At 37.5% G+C, this 24,292-nt stretch overlaps 1 protein-coding gene across 10 annotated transcripts in view; it reads right to left on the bottom strand.

Annotated features, from left to right (window-relative positions):
• Window positions 1–24,292, bottom strand: part of LCLAT1 (lysocardiolipin acyltransferase 1) — a 112,055-nt gene that overhangs the window by 69,710 nt on the left and 18,053 nt on the right. For 3 of the 10 annotated variants that reach the window (XM_071423631.1, XM_071423648.1, XM_071423639.1), the window contains 4 exons: window positions 10,369–10,489; window positions 9,623–9,691; window positions 4,313–4,481; window positions 1,939–2,137 (listed from right to left, as the gene is read on the bottom strand). In XM_071423631.1, coding sequence (XP_071279732.1) covers window positions 1,939–2,137; window positions 4,313–4,481; window positions 9,623–9,691; window positions 10,369–10,430 — 499 coding nt within the window. In that variant the 5' untranslated portion in view covers window positions 10,431–10,489. Of the gene's footprint in view, window positions 1–1,938; window positions 2,138–4,312; window positions 4,482–9,622; window positions 9,883–10,368; window positions 10,490–24,292 lie in introns of all 10 variants that reach the window. The other 7 variants (XM_071423664.1, XM_071423672.1, XM_071423696.1 and 4 more) reach the window with 5 other exon arrangements.

Genomic DNA, 24,292 nt, shown 5'->3' with positions numbered 1-24,292 from the left:
TGATCCTGCCCCAACAAACTTCATACAGCTTCATCTGTTTCCATCAGTCTTCATTTAATCCAAGAGTCTCACATTCTAACAATCTCCTAATTACATAGATACACAGAATACTTTATTTTTGCAAGAAAATGCCACCCAAAACACAGCAGCCTGACTGAACACAGAGACATGCATTTTAAGGCCTCTTTTTTAGATACACTAAGATAAAACAGAAGTTTATCTTTCAGACTTTTGGGACATCAAATCATGGCTTCAGTGAAGGATGCAGTTTAGTTGAACACTCCTTCTGTGATTAATAACCCAACATTAACAGTTTACTGAAAAATAAGCTATAATTCACAAAATTGCAACCAAAGTCCTCAAAGCCCGTGTATTGTGGAGAATTCTTGGAGATCAGGCATAAAAATAGTTATTTATAACACTACAGACCCAAGTGTCAGCTCTACCACCAGAAATTGTCATTCTGTAATGGAAACAACAGGACCAAATGTCTGCATGTGTCACCTCTACATCACAAAGTGGAGGCCGAGCCCAGAATTTTGTTAGTGGCTTAAGCTGTTATATCAGAACAAAGATGGCATCATGGTCTGCTAATATTGACCTGACACAGATCCATCTGCCTGAGTCCACTGATCAAATCTATTAGATGTGCTGAGTTTATGCAGAAAATTGAGAATTGAATTTTTTAAAAATTAAAAAAGAAAAAAAAAATCTCTAAATGACTCCTAACATCCTTTCAGGAACTACATTTTACCAAGCACATTAATAAGCACAAATACGAATGGTATTTTTAATAACAAGACATATGTTATTTTTGAAGACAGAAATCTATCAATCTTCCCCAGGACACTCCTGACTTCATCTTCCATCTCTGCTATAAAAAGTTGCATACACAACTGATTCCAAGATTTCAAAACATTTCTGCTGTATAATGAAGATACCTAATAAGCATTTTCTCATTTCCTGTCATATTAAAAGAGATTTTTCTTTTGTCAAGTAAAATTGATCTTAATATGTGACTGTTAGAGAAATAAAAGCACATTACCCTGTTGCTGCTGTTACTTAAAGAGCACTGAATGCAACACAATGCAACAGTGAATGCAATCCAGTGCAACAGTAGGAGGGCTCCTCAGGATGGAATCCTGCCAAAATTATCTGTTCAGATAAATGGCCTGACAAAAGGCAACCATAAATAAGGTTACTCTTTCGACATCATAAAGTTGACGCATATCCTGCCCAAGCTAGTTTTGTATAAAACAGCAAATAAATCTAAGAGATAAATAAAATGCAGAGATGCTTTTATTTCAGATAAGTCTGCCTATTTATTCAGAAACCATTTGTGCAACGATTTTTGGACTATCTGAAACAATTTCTCTGAATATGTGCAACTCAGATCTCTTTCCAGCCTACATCACTATAAATCCTGATGATTTCATATCCTGCACAGAATATTTTGCATAGCCAAGTTCAATTTAAAATTAGTTATTAAAATGAACCATTAACTTTACAATGCCTACAGAGCTTTTTTTTTAATCTTCTCAATAGTTTACATTGGATAATGAAAAAAGAAGCTTGATGAGAGCATTTGCAATGTGGGGTGAAATAGCACCCAAACCACAATGCTGAAAGAGACTTCGAAAAAACTGAAAATCATTTTTCATCATCCTGAGAAATGCTTTTGGTATGTAAAGCAGAAATATATTTACCTACAAGCAACAGCAGCACATGTAGTATCTTAAAAAAGAAATGGTTAGGCATGTAGTCCAGGTGTCCTCTGGAGATTTATAGTTTAATCACTCCACATGCCACATATTTTACACAGATTTTTCTTTAAATACTGAAACAGAATTTAAACCTATGTGATTTAGCAGGTTATGAACTGTGCTGGACATAATTTAAACATACTTTCCTTTCAAATTAAAGGGTTTAGTGACATACCAAATCCCGGAATGCTTTTGAGACTGGATTTGAGACAGATTTTCTCAAGTCTGAGGTAGCTGTATCGCAGCAGGCAGTTCCACAGGAACATCCAGTCCATTCGTGTGCGATGGTTCATGATAATGACACTCCTTTCTCCAGGAACAAATCCATCTCCAGTGACAACCACCTTGGCACCACACACCATTTCCAGCAAGGCCTAGAAATAGAATCTCAGTGTTATGGCTTTACTCCCAGAAGAAAAGCATCACCCCATTAGCAATAAAAATTAATTTGAATTACATAATTTCACTTATTCGCTCACATTACAACTCGTAAACAAATTTCTGTTTTCTAATAAAACAGACAGCTTTTCTCCAGTAATAGCTGTTCAATGGAAAAGGAAGCAACAATTAAGCAGCACTTTTTAAAAAGCACTCTATTCCCATCACTGCATTAAACTTACCTTTCCCTGGTTTTCCAGGAATACTATCCTGTAGGAACATAAGTGACTCAGTATGGATTATAACTTGGTAGGTAATCTAAGGAGAGATTGGCCACACAAATATCTATTGCCCCTAAGGTCAGGGTTACTGGCAGCACACTGTCCAACACAGTCAGCACAGAAAGAGAAACCAGCAAAATACCATCAGAAAAAGGCCTTCAAATTACCTCCTTACCCTCTCTTCCCCATTCTCTCTCCAAAAAAAAAAACAAAAAACAAAAGAAAACAAAAAAACACCAAAAAACCCACCAAAAACCACAAAAGAGCAAACACTGGGGATTTAAACAGAGCTCTAGAGAGTAAAACAACTTCTGTTCATATTTCTGCCAGCTCTGTGTGTGCCTAATAGAAGCCAAACTAAACTCAAACAGTTCAGACCCACCTCACTGTCCCATCCTGCTGACTCCTAGAAAGGAAGTAAAATGTGATAGCAGAGTGAGGAAGGTGAAAATTTCTTACATCACAGTGGTCAGGGTCAGAATTTCCCTGCTGGAGTCCAACTGGCACAAGAACACTTTATTGTTTGGAGACACAAACCAAGAACCTGTTTCTCCTGACTAAGAATGCAGTGGGTGTAAGGATAGAAACCTAAGGCAGACAAGGTCTGAGCCTCAAAATGGTTGGATACAAAATCTTTGTGAGACTCCTTTCCTGAATCTAAATTCCCACAATTCTCAGAAGATAGAATCCTTTTCACAGACATTAAAATTATTTTTGTCTAGCTCTAGTGTGGGCTAAAAATCAAACTTCTAGACTGAAAAAGTTATCATAAACTTGTTTTAATAACCCAGAATTATAAAGCCCAGGCAACTAATCATAGAAAAGACTGGTATTAGATTTTGGAGATTTTGAAATTATAAAAAAAATTTGAAGACAAACAGAGAAAGGGTTATTTTGTGACAGTATCAGTACCCAGTTAAATTTCATCATGACAAGAAATAACAATCTATTTCCTTTACTGTTGATTACATCAGCCCTCCTAATTTCACTGCATTTAGTAATGATAAAATCTACAAAAGTTTTAGAATAAGAAACAGCTGAGACCCCTTTAAAACACACAAGGCAGAAACAGCAAAAGCAGAGACTATTTGATCTACAATAAGGATAGAACTTCCTTTATGCCACAAGACACATACTTCTGCATACCAATATGGCATTTCACTTCAGAAAAAGTTAAACAAATCTCTAATGGCCTAGAGGAACAACGTTCCCTGGCTTTTAGAGAACGGAAGAAGAGACAGATCCCATTCACATTGCCTTTCCTTTGGAACAATTCAGGGAAGAGCTTTGTTATTGATTTCCAGATTCATATAGCTGTAAATCTGATGATACGTGAGGAATACATCCTTTCTAGGGGGAGCTCTTCTTGTTCACCTGAAAACATTTATCTCTAATTCAATTACAAGGGCTAAATTCTACAAGGATTAAGGAACAGAATGGTGAAGTTGACAACAATATACCAGACAGTGGATAATTTTCCTAATACAACACTTGGAGCACAGTTCAAAGAAAGAGTTAACAAGACAACTCATTAAGGAAGTTAACAGTTAAAAAAACCTTTCTTCTGTTTATTAAAGTTTCACCTACTCTTCTCTGCATCTGACTGACACTGGATGAAGATGTCAAAAAAAGACGTTTCAAGCATAAAATGAACACACAACATTAGCTGATCTATAAATTAAACTGTGGAAGAAGAGGGGGACAGTAAATAGGCACACAGTTTACAACACTGTAAACCAAAGTCTCCACAGATAGTAAGTATGCAAGGGCCTGTTTAGACAGAAGCATAAATTGCTTTAAAAACACTAAAATAAAATCTAAAGTCTTAGTGAGCAAGCTAAATTGTGGGATTATGGAGAGTTGCCCAGACCTGGATGATGTGCCACTTACCACAGGGAGTGTGAGCCAAGTGGCCACAATGCAGTCGGTGATCCAGCGGTACCAGGCTGGCGAGATGAACATCAAAGGCAGAAAAGGGCCCAGCATGAATATACTTCCAAAAAAACTTCCCAAGAATAGTGCAAGTGCAAAGTACATCCCCTTCCATGACACCATGGCTCTGAAAAACACGGTTGGCATTACGTTAGACACAGACAAACTGAAAGATATTATGTAATTCTTCAAGTCCACAAGCTTGGTCTGAGGTAATATTCTTCCTTTTTTCCACAAGGAAACACCACAAGCTAACAACACAGGACAACAGTAAACACAACCAAAATGTTCTTCTTCCCCAGCAGCAGTAAGAGAAGGACTTTATAAACACAGTGATTTGTAAGGTGAATTGGGATATTAAAGGGGCCATAAAAGTATCAGCTACATCATAATTTCCACCCATTACTACAATATGTAGCTCCACTCAAAACCTTCAGCAAGCTATTTTTATTATCCAAAGGTACAAAAGGGCTATTAAGAGAACACCAGTGACATTAAACTTTTTGGCCATTACCTTTGTCTGTGGTGAAATACTAATATTACCATTTTCTAAAGAGAGGAAACTTTGCTCTTCTATTTCTCCATCCCATTTCTTCTTACTAAACACAGCGTTGCAGAAACTTCTCTTCCCCATCTATGTGTGACCTCCCTCACAAACCACTGAAAGCTGGCAAGGCTGACCAGCCCTTTCAAACACCAGTTCCCTTTTCATCCCAACAAGGCAGGCAAGCAGTGGCTGAACCCTCCCAACCCATCCTGGCTTAGAGAACTCATCACTCTTTGAAGTCTGCTGTACTTCAACTGCCCTTATCAGTTATTTTCCAACTTGCTGCACCAAAAAGCCTGTGTTTTTTAAGGCATAGTCTAGACTTGAAATATTTCAGTGTCTGTGCTATCAGCTACACTGTCTTATTATAAATTGAAATGTACAGTACACTGAGCTTCTTAGTGCATTATGGCAGAACACTCAGCAATCCTCCAAGCATTTGTAATAGCTACAAGCTTTCACAATTTAGCAACTACTACCAGCTATGACAAAGCAAATGTGGAAATATCAATTCTCTAAATTAGGGCCTAAAAATAGACTGTTTTCATCTATTTAGGACTCAGCCAATTGTTTATAAAACCAAAGGTTAAGCAGAAGTCACTTTTTAGTCACTTTACTGAATTCCTTTTTTTGACAGGCTATTTTAGAAATTTTAAGAGCTCAGATAGACAGGACTTCAGGACAAGAAAAACAGGAAGCTGGTGGGTTTAATTTTAAAATGAGCAATGGAAAAGCAATCCATTAAGCCTTGTGTATTGTAACATACATGATTTATCTCAAGCATGTTTTGTACAATGTCCATAGCAATGATGTTTGCACAGCAAAGTATTTGACCGTCAAGAAATGGCAACACTAGGGTTGCTAGCAGATGAAATTTGCTTCTGCTACTTCATCTTGACAAATAGCAAGAAAGAAGGTCTACTCTTGACATACTTTTAGGTTTAAACAATTGCCTAAACTGTATGGTATTTGGAGAAAGTCTGAGACAAGGGGCCATGCAAATTTTTAATGCAAGAAGGATACAGGAAGCTGTATTTAACTCTGCTTCTGCAGCATAGTAAAACAAGCAACACTAAATACAAATGTTTGCTGATTGCTGCATTGGAAATGAAATTTGAATTCAAACAAATACATAATATTTATATCTGGAGTACAAAACCAGGAACTAAATAACCATGTCTGCACATATGCATGCACTAAGTAGGATCAATTCTGACACATTAAGGGATCCTTGAAGAGTAAGGCCCTGGAGGAAATTTTCTTTTTGTTAGGACTTTTTCTATTTGTTATTGCAAACCTCTGTGGGGGAAGTTCACAATAAAGACAGAAGAGGACAAAAAAAAAAAAAAAAACCAAAACAAAAAACCCAGAAAAAAGCAGGAACCAACAGAAAGGGGGGCTGGGGGGGGGAATTATTAGTTGCAGCAGGACCAGAAGAAAAAGCTTTTCTTGACATCAAGATTTGAGACCTACTGCAAAAGGCAGCAGACAGAATTAAAATTCAATGTGCTTGATCTGAACAGGCATTTTTTTGAGGAACAAATGTATCTAAACAACTGGAAACAGCTTTAAGACAGGTAAAACCTGCTACCAGACACAGAACAAGAGTTTGTTAGGCTTTAGCCAGCTGCTCTGGTCCTCTGTGAGGCTCTCAGAGCCATCAGTCAGACACAGTGACATTTGCCAGGCAGACACTGTGGCTCCAAAAGGCTGCCAGACAACAGGGACTGAGGACATGCTCCAGTTCCAAACACCTGACTGCTGCACACAGGTACCCCCAGAGCTAAAGAGAGGAGACACTGCTCTGTCATCCTTCTAGACTCTTAGAAAAGCAATGTGGGTCACTTATTTAGGGGCTGTCTTTTTCACAGTTTATACTGGTCCTTCCCTCAAATTATTAAACACAACCAAAGATTTAAGGAAAAAAAAAATCTTGTCTTTTCTGTGAAAGACTGCCTCATAAACACTTTTTTGTTTGTTTATTTTAGATGAAAGTATCTGAGCTATGGAAAAGACCTGAGGAAGTCCTGAATTTCCCCTTCTTCAACCAGCACCAAGCATTACTTTCTTTTACATTCCATTTTATACATTATAAGTTACAGTGCATTCCAGTGGGTTAAATGCTGCGCTGTTTATTTCTAAGACACAAAAGATACCACGTGTGTTTTCAATCAATGCCATTTATCACTCTAAAAGCCACATTTTTAGTGTGATAAATACCCCATTTTGCTTATTGCTTCTATTTAACACATTATATATCTTTACACATGCATTTATCTAGAGTAACAGATAGACTTGGACTTTTTCTCTGAATTACCTCCACCACAATGAAGGAGAGAAAGGGAGAAAGATTCAGCAGATCCAACTGGGAGTGCAGTGCACAATTTTGTAAGGGTGAGGATGTAGGGCTGGCACACAGCTGGGCCAGGCCAGGCTCTGCAAACCCAGGCTGTTGTACCCAGTTTACCATTCCACACACCCACCACCAAGGACAGGAAGGAACTGACTATTTTCATCCTTTTGCACTCCCCAGCCCTTAAATACCTACCTCAGAAACAAACTGTCTCTAAGATATGTCAGCCATCCCAAATCTAACACCTGCATTCAACAAGCAACAGCTACAAATCAATGCAAAATACATGCCTGCAACCTCAAAACATGATAAAAACCAGCCAAAGAAAGGAGTTCTTAATGAGGACTTGGAAAATGATCTAAAACAAATGTGAAAAATCTCAAAACAAAGAAAATTGGAGCTGACTCATGTCAGAGATTAGACACCCAAGGAATGAATTACAGGATTCAACAGGAAGCCTGAACAGGATGCAAGCATTTTCAAAGTACAGAAGTATTCTCTTACTGCTGCTGACAATTCTCTTTCTAATGTAGCAATCTCCCTCAACACTGAATTTAACGTCTAGGATGATCTTTATGTATCTTTAAGCCACTTTCCATTAGGGGTCAGAGCTGTGGGAAGTCAGTCAAAATTATTTTACAATTCAGACTGAAAGCTGCAAAAAGTGATAAAGACAGCACCCTCATACTGGGCTTGTAGTTCTTCATCTATTTCGTGGCAGAACTCCAAGTTATTGGGGTACTGTACTTCACATGTTCTTGTTGCCATAGCAGAAGGGAAACATGCTCTGTCTCCAGGTAACTAGAAACAATAATTCTTTAAATAAAATTTTTGCTTTCTATTTCAGTTAATTTGAAAAATTCTTGGCTACAAGGGGAGAAAATACTTTCCCAAACAGTTTTTGTAAACTTCATTTTTATTAGAATATTTACATGAAATTATTTTGATAAACTATGCAAACAAAATGTTTGCATAGTAACATAAAGCAAAGATATTTTCCTGTGATTGGATTTTGGCTTGTTTCGTTTGACATCTAAATACTTTTATTGAAGGTACAACTGAAATGACAGACAAACCACAGCTTGTTGTGATGGTGATTTCAAAAGGTTTTAAACAGACTGTTCTCTACAACAAAACTTTTCTTCACAACTGCTTTTGTGGCTCGTAAGTGGACAAAGGATGCAAAATAAGTTTATCTGATAAGAAACAGAAAAGTTCAAAACTTTAACGTATGAAAGTCTCAGCATAGTCAACTCACCCCATGATTCAAACTTCCTTAACAGCTCCCAGCTAATTCAAAGTGCCTGTACAAACAGGTTAATTCATCTTCCAGGCTCCATGTAAAACAAGATTTTAGCCTCAGAATAGCACTGAGCAGTACTACCTGACAAACAGAGCCAGCTGCCTGATAACGAGAGAAATCTTCAAGCACTTAGCACTACCAAGTGAGCAAATCAGGTTTTATTACACCATTGAAAAAGTAAACGCTCTTCAGTGCCAATAAAACAACGGCGGATTACTGGTCATCACATTTCCATTCAATCAGCATGGGCAATAAAACTGCTCATTAGCCTTCAAACCTGAATGGGAAATACTAGGCACTGGATTTAATGCTTCTTCCAGTCAATTACCAGTAGAAAAGGTAAACATCTTCAATTAAAATCAAGCAGAAACTCACACAGACAGCCAGTGACACCTCTTCTCTAACAGCTCTGCAAAGAAAGCCAGCACTTAACTCCAAACTGACTTAACTTCTGCATTTCCTCCAAGCAGGGCAAGTTAAACAGGTGACCTGTAAATTCCAGATCCCATGTTCAATTTTGCATTTGGAAACATAATTTCCAAATCAGAAGATACCATTTTCACAACAATTTTAAAAACCTTTGATCTGGGTGCACTGAACTGAAGTTCCAGGAGGTGGGCAAGAGAGGAACAAAGTTTGCCAACTACTTAGGTGTCCATTAAATGAACCAGCAAATGAATGACCCAAACTTTCACTTGTTTATTGTTTTTTCAGGTTACTAAATAAAATTATCTAGACAAGAGAGCAGGCAGATTGACAACCCTTCCCAGTTTTAGTGATGCAAATGAGAGGTCTGAGCAGGTGCTGAACATCAGCCAAGCAAACAAAAGTTCAGTGGAAATAACACATCCTAGCAGAAGGTTTCAAGCCCAACAAAATCACCACGCTTTTCTATTTGAGCATTTTACGGTTTTTTTCCATAACAGCATTTCAAAGGAAATTTTTATCAATTCTTGCACCCAGAGCAAGAAACTACTTTCTGTGTAGCACCGTATTTAAAAAGGAACTTGCTTGCAGCAAGTTTGTGCAGACTGACTCAGTTGTATTTCCAGATCTACAACTCACCCCGTCTCTTTGATCACGTAACTTCTCACTTGTGCCTCAGTTAAAAGAACTGCAGAAATAGAAGATGTTCTAGGGGAAGCAATGGCAGGAGGAAGCTGAATTATTAATTGCAGAAATAGCCACTCTAATCAGAAGTCCATGCAACACAGGCAGGAAGCTCCATCAGTCTCTACAGAACTCTTCATGAACTGTATTTTGTTTCTGATCCTTCTCTTAAGCACTTCAGTATTTTAAGGAACATACAAATATGGCACAGATCACTATCACAAAAAAAAAAGTGAAAGAAAAAGGCACTTGACCACTGAAATTACTTCCTTTTTATACACTTCTTGCATTTAAAAAACTTAAGAGATACATTCATCATAAAACAATATAGGATAGGGTAATACAAGGTAATATCACCACAAGCCCTACCCCTGACAGTATAGCAGATATTAGCTTACACACAAAATACAAAAAATACAAAACTTAATGAGCAATTTCCGTGAATATTACAAATAAAATATGATTATTACTGCATCCTACAATTTATTATCTCTTTTATTTGCCAAGACTTAATCTGACTATTATAATTCAATAAAAAATTTAATAGAATATTGAATTTGCTCTTCCAAGTAATTGTGTCTTCCCAAATGCAAAAATGCTGGCTGAGATTCTTTGCAGTACAGCCTTTAGACACTGTAAGCAGGTAATTCAGTCAGGGTATAGACATCAAATCAGTCTGATGCTTTTTCACCCTTGATTACCTGTTCTCTTTCCACTGTTGCTCCAGACAACCATTAGACCAATAAAGCTTGAATGAAAGCATGAGCAAAGGTATTTGAAATCATTTGTAAGAGGGTATCATGCAACAGCTACAGCTGCTTCCTGAAAAAAAAAAAAAAAAAAAAAAGAAAGAATGATTTATGGAAAAGTAGCTTGCTTTTATTCCTTACTATAATCAGAAAATCTAGATGAATTGACAAATTTGCTGTAGGAAGAACTGCACAAGAGCTTTTACTCCCAAAAGCTGCATCTTTTTTTTTTTTTTTTTGTTATGCATATTGCACAGACACTAATAATTCTGAATTCCTTCTTCATGGCTTTCTATGCATGGAGCTGTGCTCTGCACCATCCATCAAGCTGCTGGGGCCCCACAAGCCTGTATTAAACAACAACCAATATAAATAGAGTGCCCTGGCTGACAAGTCATCAAGAATAGGTTTGGCAGATGAAAAACAGCTGCTGTATTCCTCCCAGCTCCTCTTTAAATAAAAGAAACAAACAAAAAACCAACATAACCTTGCAATAAACATGGAGCAGTGTCAATTGTACGGGTTTATTAAGTACTTTATATAAAACCTGCAAGTCAGCTTGAAGCCCACTCTGTTTTTCAAAAAAGTTACTTGTGGTCAACAGCTGGCAAATCTGTGTCCTTTGGTTTTCAAAGTCTACAGACCAAAAAGCTGACCAACACTGATGGATAACAAATCCACGTGGAAATTATGAAAAAGAGATAAAATATTCCACTTTGTAACTGGAGATGTTACAAACAAACCAATAAATCAATTTCTTTTTCCCTGCATAAGAGCACCCCAACACTTTAGTTCAGAGCTATTCTTGGTGGGAAGGGGTGACATTTATAATTTCAGAAGTATCTATTTCACAATAAAATCCTCAGTGGGGAAACAGAAATAAAGGACTTCATGCTGAAGAAGAGTTACTCAAATAGAAAACCAGTAATTTTCACAGGAGTATCTTTAAATCTCTACCACTGGCACTGAACTAAAAATCACTCTCAGAGAAGGAGACATCCAAGAAATTTCAAATGGCTTTTTTTTGGCCTCATTTAGACAGAATTTTCTCATCAGGTTAACAACTCAAGAAATACAGGAAAGGCATATGAAGAAAACTCATGTAGCCTGGGAAAACCAGTGGCTATCACCAGGACAGTAACAGCATGGCAGCTTATGCTAAATCATATTACTCAGAGAGTGCAATTATGAAAAGAACGAGGGGGGATGTAAAAGCAGAGTTCCAGAGGCCTTAAGCAAGGTACCCAGCTTGGAAAAAGTTTCATTGAGAGCTCTGTATTTGTGACCATCCTCTATAAAAACCTCTCTCAGTTTCATAACAGAATATATTGACCCAAATAATTCCTCCTTTTCCAGCTATAATGTATGCTGCAAATGAATTTGATTCTGGATGGGTAAAACTGCAGTCTGGTTTGTTTTTCTTATCCACTGCAGCTTTGTTGGTTTTTAGCATCTTTTATCCTGTGACAGTCATCACCGGTACAGCAACAATTGCTAAACTACTTTATTCTTGTTTTCAATAGCACATTACATGCTGCAAAAGTTCAGCAGGCCCTATGCTAAAAATCTAACAGCAAACTTACTGAAGCCAGTGAGTTTCCACCTAAAATCAGATACAAGATCAGATTATGGATTTTATCTACTCTCAGAATTATTAAATGACTGAAGAGAAAGACTAGACACTTATCTTCATTTGCCCACCATGTAAGTGATTCTGGCTCAACAGTACTTAGATGAGAGATGGAGAAGAGCACCTACAGACAAAGTTATGCCACTATTTTTTTCCAATAATAATAAAGATAAATTGCTATTATCAATGGAATATAACTCTGCCAAGCCTCTGAATCTCTGCAACCGCCTCAGGCTTTTAAAAATGTATTTCCAAGACAAATATCAAAGAAAAAAACCATTTGCAAATAATGTTAAAAATGTCCTAGCTGTTTAATTGGAAATTCCATTTGAGAACTTGAAATTTTGCAGGGCTGCCTTTGTGTCAGGAGTACACAGCACTCTGAAGCATACTTATACATCAGCAAGTATCACAAGTTTATAACAACTTTAAAAGTCACATAAATTGTAGTTTTCTAGTGAGCTGTGCTTACAAGCTGGCTGCTTTCCAAGGTAAGCATAGAACAAACAATAGATGGGTTACCTGGCAGGCTCCAAAGCAAAAGAAGAAAAATGCAGCAGTTCTGCAGAAAATTTATAAATGTTTCATTCCCATCAGAAGCAGCAGAAAAGAGTTTATTTGCATTTTCTCCATTTCTGGACATGAAATGCTGTTTTCAATCTACTATATTTTGGTGTAGATCAATATCCAAAGCATAGTCAAAACTCTCATGTTGCCGAATTACCATCCCACTATTAACTAACAATATTTCTGCTTCAGGACCTTACAGTCAGAGATGAAGATCTGCTGTGCTTTTCAGTCTTCTAGACAACAGCCCTCACATCTCATTTGCACAGCTCACCAGTAAGATCAATCATACCTGGCTATTTCTAAGATTACATTACAAACCACTGCTAAGCCGGGTACCTTTAACCCCATCTTCAGCTCTGGAATTTCCTCTTTCCATCAGCTACAACGGGAAGCTTTTCTCTCCTGACAAGACTCCAAAAGGATGTCCCCAGGGCTTCAGGTGGATTGAGGTCTTCAAAGCCATTTCTAGGAGAGCATTTCAGGGTGTAAACCATGGGTATTGTGCTGTGCATGGATGCAGGCTGTGCCTGGGAAGAAGCACAACTAAGTTGGTCCATCTGTACTTCTGCTAGTAAAGCTCCATGGCTCAGCAGGAGTACTCATGGCAGCAGCCTGATGCAGACATGCTGCCTCTGCTTCCAGGGCTACTGAATCTGATTCTATGAAACATTCTTCTTCAGATTTAAATGCTCTCAAAGCCAGAAAATGTCTCATCAGTACAGTACCATAAAGCAACTCATGTTGTTCCTTGTTAAAGCTGAATGGCTTTGGTCCCTCAAACACCTACAAAGACATAAGTGACCATTTGATTCTTACTTGTAAATTTTTTGGCATTTAGATGCAAAGGATCCAGGGCTATTGACAAACGAGTAACAAAATGTTTTCCATGAAAATTCATCAAGGTCATTTTAGCCTAAAAAAAATTACCAGCATAAGAAGCTAAATAAAGCAATTCAATGCTGAGACAACAGGGGAAGTTTATCTGCCAGTGCTTATGCAATACTTTACTAAGCTGCCAGAAGACAAACAGGGGGAAAAAAAACAACATCTAAGACCATGATTTTTAGCCTTTTATTATGTAAAATAGTAGCTCATTTGAAACAGAAACTCAGTTTCTAATAAAGTTTGCCAGAACTGAAAGGAGCTTATAAAAATAATTAGAAGTGTTTTAATAGGTGCTGCATTCCCCATCACAAAGACCAAGTCAATGTACAGTAAGAATGAGCTTCAAGTCAGCTGCAAACACATTTGGCAGTTGCAGATGCTTTAGACAGACATGCTGGGGCAGACACATAGATGCTAGTCAATCCAAGAACAAAGTATCCATGAAATAATTATGGAACAGCAAGTGACCCAGTCAGGGAAATAACCTATTACAGCTACTCAGGGACTACTAGATTTTACACATGTGAGCAATGCTTTGGCTTAACAAGAGCTATTAGGAAAAAAGCGGGGGAGAAGGAAAGCCTGCAAGAGCTACAGATAAAGAGCCTCCCAACAACATCTGGGGCGTTGTTATAGACCAAGTAAAACCCCTTCCAGTCTCTGACTCAGTACCACTGATGTTGCTACAAAAGTGCCTTAAAAGCTGAAAAGTGATAGCGGAAAGAAACAAAAAGAACAACTTTTAAAAGACCACTGAAGCAAAAAAACACATTCATTTGGATCATTCAGAAAACTCCACAGCACATACCTAGAGAGTGAGAGGCCAAAAGATAAATAATACCCTGACCTACACCAAAACTATCGTGTGGAAGATAAAGGAAACAGGTGACAAGGTAGAAATAGTCTAGGAAAGGTTATTTATTGGTATCCCCTCTCCCCCTTAAAATAAATGACAATGAAAAAGGAATCTAAGAGGAAATGCAGTGAGTCAATCTTTGCATTAGATAAATCTTATCCAAAAAAGGAAGATACTGTTCAAATCTGGCTGTGCAGGTCATGCTACCAGAAATACCTAAATCAAGAATCTTCTCACAGCCGTTCTTATAGTCATGAAACACATTTAACATCAGCCATATCCACACTATTCGTTAGGGCCAGAAAGATTTAATGATCTACCAATTCATTAAAAGGATTTTTCCCTTTTTTGTTTTATTACAAGAATCTCCTCCAAGAAGACCTAGTATTGTCTCAGTTATTTCCAAGTGGGAACACACCCTGGTGTGCACTTTCCCTTTTAGCAAGGGCCCTGACCTTGCAGGAAAAAGATTATACAAAAACACAGAATTCCTGGAAAGAATTTGCTCTTTCTGATTAGCACTTACCTTCAAGGTATAAAACATTTTCATTAGTAACTGGGCAACTAACTAAGGATATATGTGAGAAAGCAAGTACATATTTCTAGTTGCATTTGTAGAAGGATTCTCAAATGTAACCACAGCTCTTGAAATGCTTTTAATGAGTTCATTGCAATGGGCACTGAGAAAGTGATGTTTTTATTGGGGAAATTATAAATTATGGACTTCTCAAAAATAGTTGCTTATGACATTCCACTTCCCTCTCTTCCTTATCAGGTTGAGGCTTCTCTCCCTGTGTTGTCTGAAAGTAAACATGATGCTGAAACTCCCAGAGTAGTTTCAAATAATCAAAGGACAGTATGCTTTTAGTTACTGGGGATACTTTGTATTCAAACACAACAGCCTCAAGAAAATTACTCCACCTTAAGTATGACTGCAAGGCATGCTCAAGTTAAGAAATAACATCACAAACACAGGTACAAAGTTAAACACAGAAAAGCCAGCACTGAAAGTAAGAGCATTGACTATGAAATATTCTTATGTTCTAGAGTTAAGTGACATTTTTCATTTGAGCAACAAAGAAACAACTATATTCTCCTACACTGAGATGTTCACCTCTGAAATATTTTTGTTGCCAGAAAGACCATCAGAGTTTGATAAACAAGAGCAAGAGTAGTGATAGCAAAAGATGCAACACAGAGATCAAAGACCTAAAATTACACAAGATCACTTGGAGTCTCTTAAAGCCATTAATTTATGGTAACATAAGTAAGTACATGGTCACTATTTAGAGAAACTGTAGTTACATAATCTTCATCAAACAAGGTACAGGAAAATTGTTCCAACACTTTACTAAAATGTTATGAATTAATTAACTGGCAGCTGGGTCAACTTGCTGTCTTTCCCAAAGGCATAAACCCAACAACACAGAGACAACACTTTCCAATCTCATGGGAAGAATGAATAGTATGGGAATTTCTGCTCTACTGGAGGCTCCAAATGAAGATAACTCACTCCTATGTCTTAATTCCTACTAAGTAGGGTTTTACACCTAATTCTCCAGAATGGCAGTGAAATAAGAGCCCCAGTGACAAGCAAGGCCTTGCTCTTCATAGTTCTGACTTCTCCCCTCAGCAGACCCTCCTTGAACAGTGGTTGAGGAAGTAGCATCTCTGAAAAAGTTAGCTTTGATTGTTAATTTCTCCAACTTCCACAGGAGAACATATGTGGACACTTCTAAGAGCTTCCACTCCTAACACTAAATATGAGCTCTTGAATATACTTTGATCTGAATTTATACAGGAGCACAGGCTTCCATGAGGATAGCTCTTAATATGTAGATGGTCTTAAAAGCTCTCTTTAGAAATGCAAACAGCAATGTATTGTTTTATTTAAAGATAAATAATGCATTCTTCATAGTTTAAATAGAAGATAAATTGCAACTTCTACTGGTCTCTACAAATATGTTGTGAGAAAAATCCCTGGCAGTTAAAGTATAGTTAGATACTTGGACGAACTCAAATAACTTAAAAGAAAGAAGGCCATAATTTCTCAAGGCTAATACATATAAATATTAATTTTACATTAAGTTGCTTAACATTCAAAACTTCCTTCTCACACCTGCTCACACCTGCTGAAATAATTTTCACCTGCTCCTGCTGCTGTTGCAGATGAACAAACGGGGAGAGAGGACAGAAAGCAGCAAAACAATGCAGCGTTGGGAATGAAGGAACACACTGTGTCAAAGGGGAAGCCTAAAGTCATTGGAAAGCCCTGTACTCTAGTTAAGCAAGGCAATACAACACGCCTTCTAACAAAGACAATTTGAAACCAATTACAGGCCAGAAGATTAATGTACTGACTCAGGCATAGATGAGCCTGAGTTTTCCACCGCCCATTTTTCCCAAGAATCCTTGTCTAACTCATGGAAGGAGGGGTAGAGCTGCTTAGAATTTAGAACATGCAATAAGGAGAAAATTTGAAAACAACTTGAGGAAACATGGATTCCTGCTGAGCATAGAGTTTTCAACAACAGCTAAGATTTATTGTATTGAAATTTTTTTCCAAGCTACATACAAGCTACAACAGCATGTGTTTCCTTTCCAATTCAGCCACAGCTGAACATTTCATTGAACCATTACAGTAAGAAAAGAAGCTTTCACAACAACTTTATGAAGCTCTCCTCTTTTGGGATCAAACAGATATATTATTAAAGCAATGCCCGTAAGAGGAATCAATCATCAGACTAAGTGATGGCAAGGATCACTGGGCACTTAAATCCCATTATTAATTTCAATGTATTGATGAGAACTTTGGAACAGAGTATTGAGGAAAATAAATTGAAGGCAAATGCTCATGAAACTATTCTTTGAGTCTTTACTTTCCCTCTGCCCTGGATCTGAATATTAAGAAATGCAAACAATCCTCTTCATCAATATTTTAAAAGTTTTATGGTCAATGCATACAGTAAATTCAGCTTTAAATAATGATATTATTAGCATACTTACTAAGCAATCAAAGTTTTATTTTGTTTGGGCGTTTTTGCCATAGAGAAATGGGAACAGACAAAAAAAAGTGACACCTTTGAGGATTTCTACTATAGAAGGTAAGCTAGCAATAGTAATCAAACCCAGCATTTTTAGATCCTTCCCCCACCTTTACTAGTTTAATGATATGACAATTTAACACCCTTTTCAAAGAGAAATACATAACCAATGTATACAAAGCCAGTGAAGTAACACAGCCATATGAACTCTGTTTGGAAGAGGCTGACTGATCAAACAGCACATGGGCAGCCCTCATTAGTCCCAGTCTGTGCTGCTCTTTGATTTGTTTCCATCAGGCAAAGGATGTTGAGGTAAAGGTACAGCTGGTTCTTTGAAAGGAATATCATTAAGGGATAAAAATAAAAAACTCAAAGCATCAAGGTTTTATTACAGAACAATCCATTTTCTGACAACATCAGATGAACGTTACCCATTATTTCCTTACAGAAAGGAAAACACTTTTTGTAGAATACTACAGTATTCACAATCAAAAAATTTTATATTTACATAAGTCACTTTTAAAACCTCTCCTTGTAAGTAACATTTAATTCTATTATTTGGTTTTATTTTATCCTTTTTTTCCTTTAATTTTTTTTTAATTAAACATTGCTCCACAGAAACACCAGCAATTATGCTTGGTGGAATGGGGTAAGAAGTTCACACAAAGCTCTCTCACTGCACAGGCAGTGATGACAGGTTCTGTTAAATATGCATTTTCTCACCTTAAAGATATTTCACTGGAAGAGCCTGAGCAGCAAAAGAAACAGTAATGGTCTCTTGGCAAGCACATATAAGCTGCCATTATTGTGATGAAACATTAAACCACAAGCAGCTTCCACAGCCAGACCTGCTTATGTAAAGGAGCACATTTCTTCAAGTGTTTTAGTTTAAATAGATATTAATGTACTTTTAAGAATGGTCTTCTAACTCAGCTTTCACCTCTTTTGTATGTATACTACATACATTACTGTGTTTTTGGAGTAAGGGTTTGGTTGTTTTTATTTTTCAAAAATCTTTGAGAAAAGATTAAATTGAAAAGAAATTAGCTGCCTTCTGCTTCCTACCAGCAATGTAGTACAGACTTTTTAAAATCCTGGATCAAAACTACCTTATGCAATTTTGAATTTGCTAAGCCCAGTACCAATCCATCAAAGAAGGATTTCCTTCATTTCATTTTGGGCATTTACATAAGTACCTTAAGTTGGGTCACTGGAATTACTCTCCCTCATTCCCCATCCCATCTCACTCTATTCAGAAGGCTCATCCTATAATCTAATTTCACAAAAGAAAACTGCACTTTCTCTCCCTGTGAAGCAGCAAATATACATACAGCTTATTTTCATGAAGGCTTGATCTACAGGGGGTTAATATTTTAGAACTCCTAGGTAAAATTTGCAATCACAGTAGGAAAAGCTAAAGAGACACTTAACCTCAGGAATGCCATTAGGACCCTCCAAATGCAAATTACTGTGAGAGCAAAGATTTTTCAAGTTTTTCCTCTGAGAAAAGAGGGTGAAGGAAAAAGGTACAAGGTGCCATGGAAGAGCTTCCTGTTAGGAATAAAAGGTTTCTTTACAAGAACATGCTTATCTCTGTAGACCCACACATCTTGGATTTCTAAACTGAATTTCAGAATGTAATGAAATTTAGCCCTTTCAAGCTGGTTTGGAGATCAGTTCCAGACCCAGATCATCAGACTCACTGAGATATGTAAAGGATAAAAAGTGACAATAAAATTGCCATTCTCCTCTTCACATATAAAAAATTACTAAATGTGCAGAATCATAACAAACTTCAGTAACAAAAAAAAATCCCTGTTTGCAAAATTAATTGCTTCTACAAAATAGCTCCCTCTTCGGTTTTCCTTCAGTTTGATTTGAACATACAGAAGACCCTTCAATCAAGGCCACCAGTTTGGAAAAACTGTGTTAGATTGAGGTGGTATTTTAATTATCATGGACTTGCCCTCCTCAAAGCTGAAGGTCGGAAGATGTCATTAGTTTGCTTAATCAAATGTTTATAGAATGCTATTCCACAATATTCAACAACAGTTGGTCTGCAAAAAGGTTTCCCCATATTTTCATACGGTAATTTTGATATATAAAGTGAATTGCAAGCTAACCACAAAACTTCAGTCTTCACTTAGAGAAACTGGATAAAAGTAATAATATACCATGCTCAGCCAGTCTCCAGTCAAGTTATTCATAATCCAAAAGAATAAACAGTGACCAAGCTCAAAAATTTAGTTTTCCTAGCTGAACGGGAGATTTTCTGAGCAATTTTGAAGAACTTGGCTTTCAACAACTACTCCTCACATTTATTTGTATGTTCAGAGACAAGAACATAAAAATTAGATTGCAAACCTTTTGCTCAGGGCTCCTATCTGGCTGAACAAACAATTAGAGAGCATCTATCAATGTTTAGAGGCATTGATATCCTAGAACAAGCTAAGAATTCACCCTTTACACATGGAAATACAGAATTGAAAGTGAGCTGTAATTTTCCTGGATGGAAAATTCACTTGATTTGAGAACGGGGAACTAAGACATCATTGCCACAGCTGAGGAAAATGCCCCTTTCTCTTAGTATTTGCAAGATCCTACCAGGTAACAGCTGTAAGTTAATGCAGGGGATATTTTTCTAGTTATATTGGGATAGGAAGGTGTGCATGGGTAGTTTAATATCTTTCATAAACTTACTTTAATCTTATTTTGGATTTCAGTTTCCAGTTTGTTCTTGAGACCTCTTTTTGAGTATCCTGAACTTGTTTCAGATGTAGCAATTTGTCCAACTAGAAGAAATTATGTTATTAATGATGTAGAAAGGGCCTAGATAAGAAGTCAATTTCTCTAAAAGAAAAGCTCTTTTTTCATAAAGGATGAGGATGCTAAACCATGAAATCTTCAACATTTAGGAGGACTGTACTGCTTAAGAGGAGAGCAGGTATTTCTAACTAAAGAGCAAGTGACATTCTTCTTTCAAGGTTTTCCATTTGGCTGCTTATGTTTTAAAAAGGGAACAGTTAGTGATAGAAGTAGTATGTGTTTATGTAAATCATTGTGTCATCATTTTGACCTCTACCAATGTAGAGATCAAAATCTAATTTATCTCTGCAGAGAGTTTTACTTACAGTATTTATGCTTTGTTTCCCAGTAAACTATTGACTGGGAATTTAAATACTTTTGCTTCGCTGGAGGGATCACACGATTTTCTTAAATACTCACACTGATCTATCTGAGCCCTGGATGAGGGTAAGGAGAGGAGTAGCCTTAATTCACTGTGAGGAGCACTCAGATAGTTTGGTGATCTGATCACACAAGCTCCTATGGAATCAGATATTCCAAGAAACACTGCCAAGGTCCTGAAGAGTTTATAATTCTTCAGATGCACTGAATTGCTCTACTAAACACTAGCTGCACAAGAGGAACACATTTTTGTGTATATTTCCGTAAAAGAAGTAAGCCTTATCTTAGCAGTACAACAAGAACCCTGAGAGTATTGATTTTTTTTCCCTTGCAAGAGAAGTCAGTTTGTAGTGTTGCAAGCATATGCAAGAATTGGGTCAGACTAGATGGATTCACGGTAAATATAAGTATTTTTGGGTTCCATTTTTGAGTAGCAATGACTATGTCTTGGTTAAAGACCGGCGTTCTGTCAAGCTTTTGCATCTCCCACACTGGACAAGGAAAATGAGTTAATTATACAAGTTTTCAATCCAGAAAAGAGCTGCCTTTATTACTCAGAAGATGGTGGGTCACATTTCAGGGAATGAGTTCTAGAAAATTCTATACCCAGCAGGGAGTGTACATCAGCATGAATGGAAAACTGCAAGCCAGAAGCTATGAAAACATTACAAACTCTCTCACTGACCTTCTTTCAGCACAGGACCTTTGCAAGCATCAATACACATCTGCTAAAATAAAAAAACTACTTCCCACCACTTCTTCCCTCACACAATACACATGATTTACATCTGTTTTCTGTGGAAGTGTATTCCTTGCTTCCTGTCTTTGCTCTGTGCAGAGAAATTAGAGACAAGAGGAAAACTGCCCACGTGGAGAATAGACTGCAATGCCCATAAGTGAAATATACACCATTGCAAAATCAACATCACACTGGGCCGGAAAAAGCTACCAACTTGTCTTTGAAAAGGAAAAAAAATTAAAAAGCCCAAACTACAGACTTAAAAAGGAATAAGGAGGAAATGAGTCATGGGGAAAATTTCAGGGAAATTTCTCATGAAAAGGAAACCCATAAGCAATTTCATAAAGTTTTCCATGCTGTTGTCCTCCCCCTCTCCCCCCCCCGTCTTTTCTTTTTTCTTTCCCAGAAGCTTGATGGAAGAGGACAGGCCTCAAAATACTTTTATTTATCCTGCTATTAGAGGGAGAACAAAACAGAGAACGGGCCACAGTGTGCTCTGACACTCTGAAGATTTGTCTGCTGCATCTTTTTATTCATGGAATAAAAAAATGCATTGCATCAAGAACTGGCAACTACAAGCATTCAAAAACTATGAATCAGATTGCCAAAACCCAAACACATTAAATAACCATTCCATCTCCAGTTTTCAGACATGCTGTCAGGAAATGAATGGTTTCTTTCTTCTCCTACGTCAAATGGGCAGGTGGAAAATTCCCAAGCACGTTCTTCTCATGGCTATGTTCTCAATCAGCTGGAAAGCAAATGTGTCAAAGTCCCAATAAGGTCATTTGGATTTATATCTTAAGTCCCTCCCTGACATTCAGAGGCAGCCTTCTGTCTTTGCTCCTGCACTAGAGAAACCAGAAACTTGGGAATGTTCAGATATAGAAGGGGAAAAAAGATTCCAAGAGATAAAGCTGAGTCCTCAACATCCCTATTATAAATTGGCTTTACTTAAGCAAATTATCTTCTTTCCTCTGTAAATATCTTAAGCCATCACCTAATTAAAGAAAGAAAAGCAAGCTGCCTTGCTGTTCCAGGCCAACATACTTTGCTTATGGAGAGCACAATAGTCTGTAGAGCAGATGGAAACACCTGCTGGAAGCTCTAAAGAACACTGATCTTCCCAGCTGCTCAGAAGACTGAAGCACACTGCTCTGCTTGATACATTTACTTGTTCACAAGCTAACAACCTCTGCAGCTTCTAAACATCACTCAGAGTCAGTCTTGTCTCTGAATGTGGCCCAAGAAAAGGCTTTCTCAAAAAAAGTTTACCACAAATACAGTCTGCAGGGTAATTTGTTTGAATTAATCCAGAACAAGAAAAATTGAGCCCTCATGCAAAACATTTGTTTCCAGGAGGCTCACAAAAGGATTCTGCTACTGAAATGACATCATGTTTGTCTTGAACAAGTGTGGTTTTCCAGGAGTCTTCCAATGAGACATTGCCTGGATTCAGTGAATCAGATTTTCTAGCTTTAGCACTTTCCAAAATAAATAAAAGAAACTATATTAGCAATCGAAATAGAAGCAAAAGCACAGGAATTGAGAAGCTCTTTTCCTACACAGACATGGTACTCAGATTCCAGACTATGTCTCAATTTGGATGGCTGTTCCCTTTGATTTGGAATTCTACTTTGACAGTCATTGACCTGGAAATACTTTATAGACACTTAACTCCTGGGGAAAGGTCACAATTAGGATCCTGAAAAAAACCCCAACATTTTAGGGAGGTCACAAGTCCAACCATGACTCACACACATATAGATAGTTTCAAGGAATCAATTATTAGCTGTTTGAATGTGTCATGGCACAGTTCACACACAGCCATTTCATTATACAAATCAATTTTGCAGACCTGACACATAAAAAAGCAGCAATCTCAACAGTTTGAATGTGTAAATTCAAACAGAATTTCTTCTAGTAAAGCCACTGGTGAAAAAATTATTCTTTCTTATCGCACTTATGAACACGTTTAAGTTCAATGGTTAGTTGATAAAAAACATCTCTGGGGGGAAAAAACCTCTTAAAACTCTCCTACTAATGAATTCATTGTAGCTGCAAGAATTTCAATTAAAATAAGAACAACCTGTAGAAAAAGCAGCACATGTGACTCAAGACAAAACCTGCAGCCAGCCACCAGCATAACACGAGCCAAAGAGCTGACCTTGTGAACTCCACCAACGGAGGCTGCCACACACTCCTGGTACAGAAGAAACCCAAACAGGGTTTATTCTGTAGCTACAGATAACATCGTGATTATTGCTCTAAGAACCTGCTTACTGTCCCTCTTGCTGCCCTTTGGTCTTAGGTTCTGATCCAGCAGTGCTCTTTGCCCCCTCAGTTGTATGAACTCATTCTGCCAGCACAGCCTTGGTTTCTAATCTCACCTCTGGTCTGCTTAACACTAATTCCTGGATCTCACTGCCTACCATGCCCCCTCCCCCTCCCTACTATTCCTAATCATTTCACTGACACTGGAGGAGGAACAAGCAAGCAAGAGAGAACACCTAGCCTACAATCACTCTCTGAAGCTTGTACCCCCTTGTTTTCCACTTCTTTAAAACAGTATTTCACTCCTGCCTGCCCAAAGCTACAGATCTATCCACTCATGCCCCAGTTAAGATTCCTTGCAACCAAGTAAAAAGCAACTGGAACCAACTCAACTGATATATCCTAGAAACAAGAATAAAACCTGAGCATCATCAAGGACCTACCGGTGGCCCTAGAGTTTCCTGCGACCTAACTGATGAGGAATAAAACATTAACAGTCAGATAAACCATATACCCTTTACAGTACTTGTTCTCTAGCATTTTCCTTATGGCATTTATTCTGAATTAGAGCAGAGGTTGAAAAAGAGTCTGGTTTATTTTGTGGATTTTTGGGAAGTTTTGCTGTTATGCTGGGACAGGGAAGGAGAGAAACATTTACAAAAAACTTGGCAAGAAGTGGCAACACCCACTTT

This window comes from Agelaius tricolor, unplaced genomic scaffold (assembly GCF_023055355.1).
Source record: "Agelaius tricolor isolate 1412-34295 unplaced genomic scaffold, bAgeTri1.0.p SCAF_1, whole genome shotgun sequence".
NCBI classification, from domain to species: Eukaryota; Metazoa; Chordata; class Aves; order Passeriformes; family Icteridae; genus Agelaius; species Agelaius tricolor.
This window is presented reverse-complemented; position numbering and strand designations above follow the sequence as displayed.